Source organism: Cicer arietinum, chromosome 4, assembly GCF_000331145.2.
Source record: "Cicer arietinum cultivar CDC Frontier isolate Library 1 chromosome 4, Cicar.CDCFrontier_v2.0, whole genome shotgun sequence".
NCBI classification, from domain to species: domain Eukaryota; kingdom Viridiplantae; phylum Streptophyta; class Magnoliopsida; order Fabales; family Fabaceae; genus Cicer; species Cicer arietinum.
In genome coordinates this window covers 15,643,215-15,644,884 of record NC_021163.2, presented here as the reverse complement: position 1 = coordinate 15,644,884, position 1,670 = coordinate 15,643,215, and the positions used below count along the sequence as shown (strand labels likewise).

The window sequence follows — 1,670 nt, the reverse complement described above, 5'->3', positions numbered from 1 at the left end:
CCCCCCCCCTAAAAAACCCTATCAATTGCTTTTTGCTTTTGTTCATTTATATTTTTACCTTCAATTATTAGTGAATACAAGATTGCTCATAGTTGAAGAAGGGTAATTATAAAAAAAAGGTTTTAGTTAACAAATTGTTAAGCTCTACATTAAGTGCACAAGAACATAACCATTGATACATCTATATCTTTGCCACGCTTGTTGCACTTTCAACTCCACTCCACTACACTACACCCAAGCGGCTACCCACTTATAAGCGGATATGAACCATAGTCAACACTTAAGCTCTACATTAAAGACACGAAACTTAATTTAGTGAATTTTGTCCGGAAGATAAGTAAAGTCTGGCCAAAGATGGTTATGGCCATGATTTGAAATTGGGTTCTTCTAAATGATTTGTCTTTAATTGAAGTTGATATAGAACCGCTTAGGCTTTTTGGATTGAGTTGATATAGTGTTCAATTGTAAAAAAATCTATGATGATAATAATTTTAAAAAATTGAGTTTGAATGTAACTATATTTGTAAGTGTCAACGTGTGTCTAACACGGATATGCGTTGGACACTCATAGACACCTTTAATATGAAGTGTTAAGCCTACATAATTGGATATGGATACAAAATTGATGGCTTTTTATTATTGTTGGTGTATAAACAGGATTAGTTTTTTGGGAGCTGAGGCATGCTTGTTAGCAGGGTCTGCGAGGAATGCATATCACACAAAATACAGAGGGTATTTTGTGAAGCATGACTTATCTTGTGCCACACTTCGTAAGGGTGTGTTTGCTGCTGGGGCTGCCTTGACCTTGTTCTCTATGTTGGCTTCTATTTTGTATTATTGGGCACACTCCAAGGCTGACACTGGTTTCTGGGAGAAGCACCAAAATGAAGGTATTGGATTGGCCACACACAATCATGGTCCGGAATCTGAAAAGCCCTGAAGATTTACTGCTTTCAACAGGCTGTGCTATTAAATTTACACAATTTTGGTGCTTTCTTTTTCTTTCCCTTTTTGTTGGATTAGGGATCTTGGTTTTAAGGGAGGACAATGTGTTCAAAAACCTTGTTGGCAGTAATATTTATGCCGTAATAGGAGAATGCTTTGAAACTATATAGGTAGATAGATGGTACTGGTAGTGGTATGATGGGGGTTTAATATATTATAGTTTCCAGTTTGAAAGCGTTGCTCTTAAAACACATGGACGCATCCCACCATTTGCATAAGTGTATGTGTATTGTATGTTTGTGTTATTGTGATAAAAATTTGTTCTGTAACTTCTGTAAAATTCTTATGAAAGCCTTCTAGTAAAGTTTTCCACTTTCCACAAAGAATGATCCATTAACTACTCTCTTGGTGCAATTGTAGTATCAATTTATTAAGACCCCCTCCCCAATTTTTTTTGTGCCGCTTTGTCCATTATCTTGTTGTGTCGGTGGTTGTACCTTGTATACTTGTAATTTATTTTTCTCTCCAATATGTTGATATTTAAATTAGTTGTTGTTTTGCCCCATCAAATATCTTGGATTATCTATCTGTGTATCTGCGGTAGGAGTGAAAATGAGTAATTTTTATGAGTGCTATGTATCACGAATTTAATATTCGTGAATTTTCACGATGCAAGTGTTGCCTTTTATGTGTACAACGATTTTGCTTCACTTCTTGATTTGGCG

The 1,670-nt window shown here is 35.7% G+C and overlaps 1 protein-coding gene across 1 annotated transcript in view; it reads left to right on the top strand.

Moving 5' to 3' along the window:
• The window catches only part of LOC101514353 (uncharacterized), a 2,043-nt gene extending 715 nt beyond the window's left edge, over nucleotides 1-1,328 (top strand). Inside the window, exon 3 of the mRNA XM_004496998.4 lies at nucleotides 658-1,328. Coding sequence (XP_004497055.1) covers nucleotides 658-940 — 283 coding nt within the window. The 3' untranslated portion in view covers nucleotides 941-1,328. The remainder of the gene's footprint in view (nucleotides 1-657) is intronic.
• The last annotated feature ends 342 nt before the right edge of the window (nucleotides 1,329-1,670 follow it).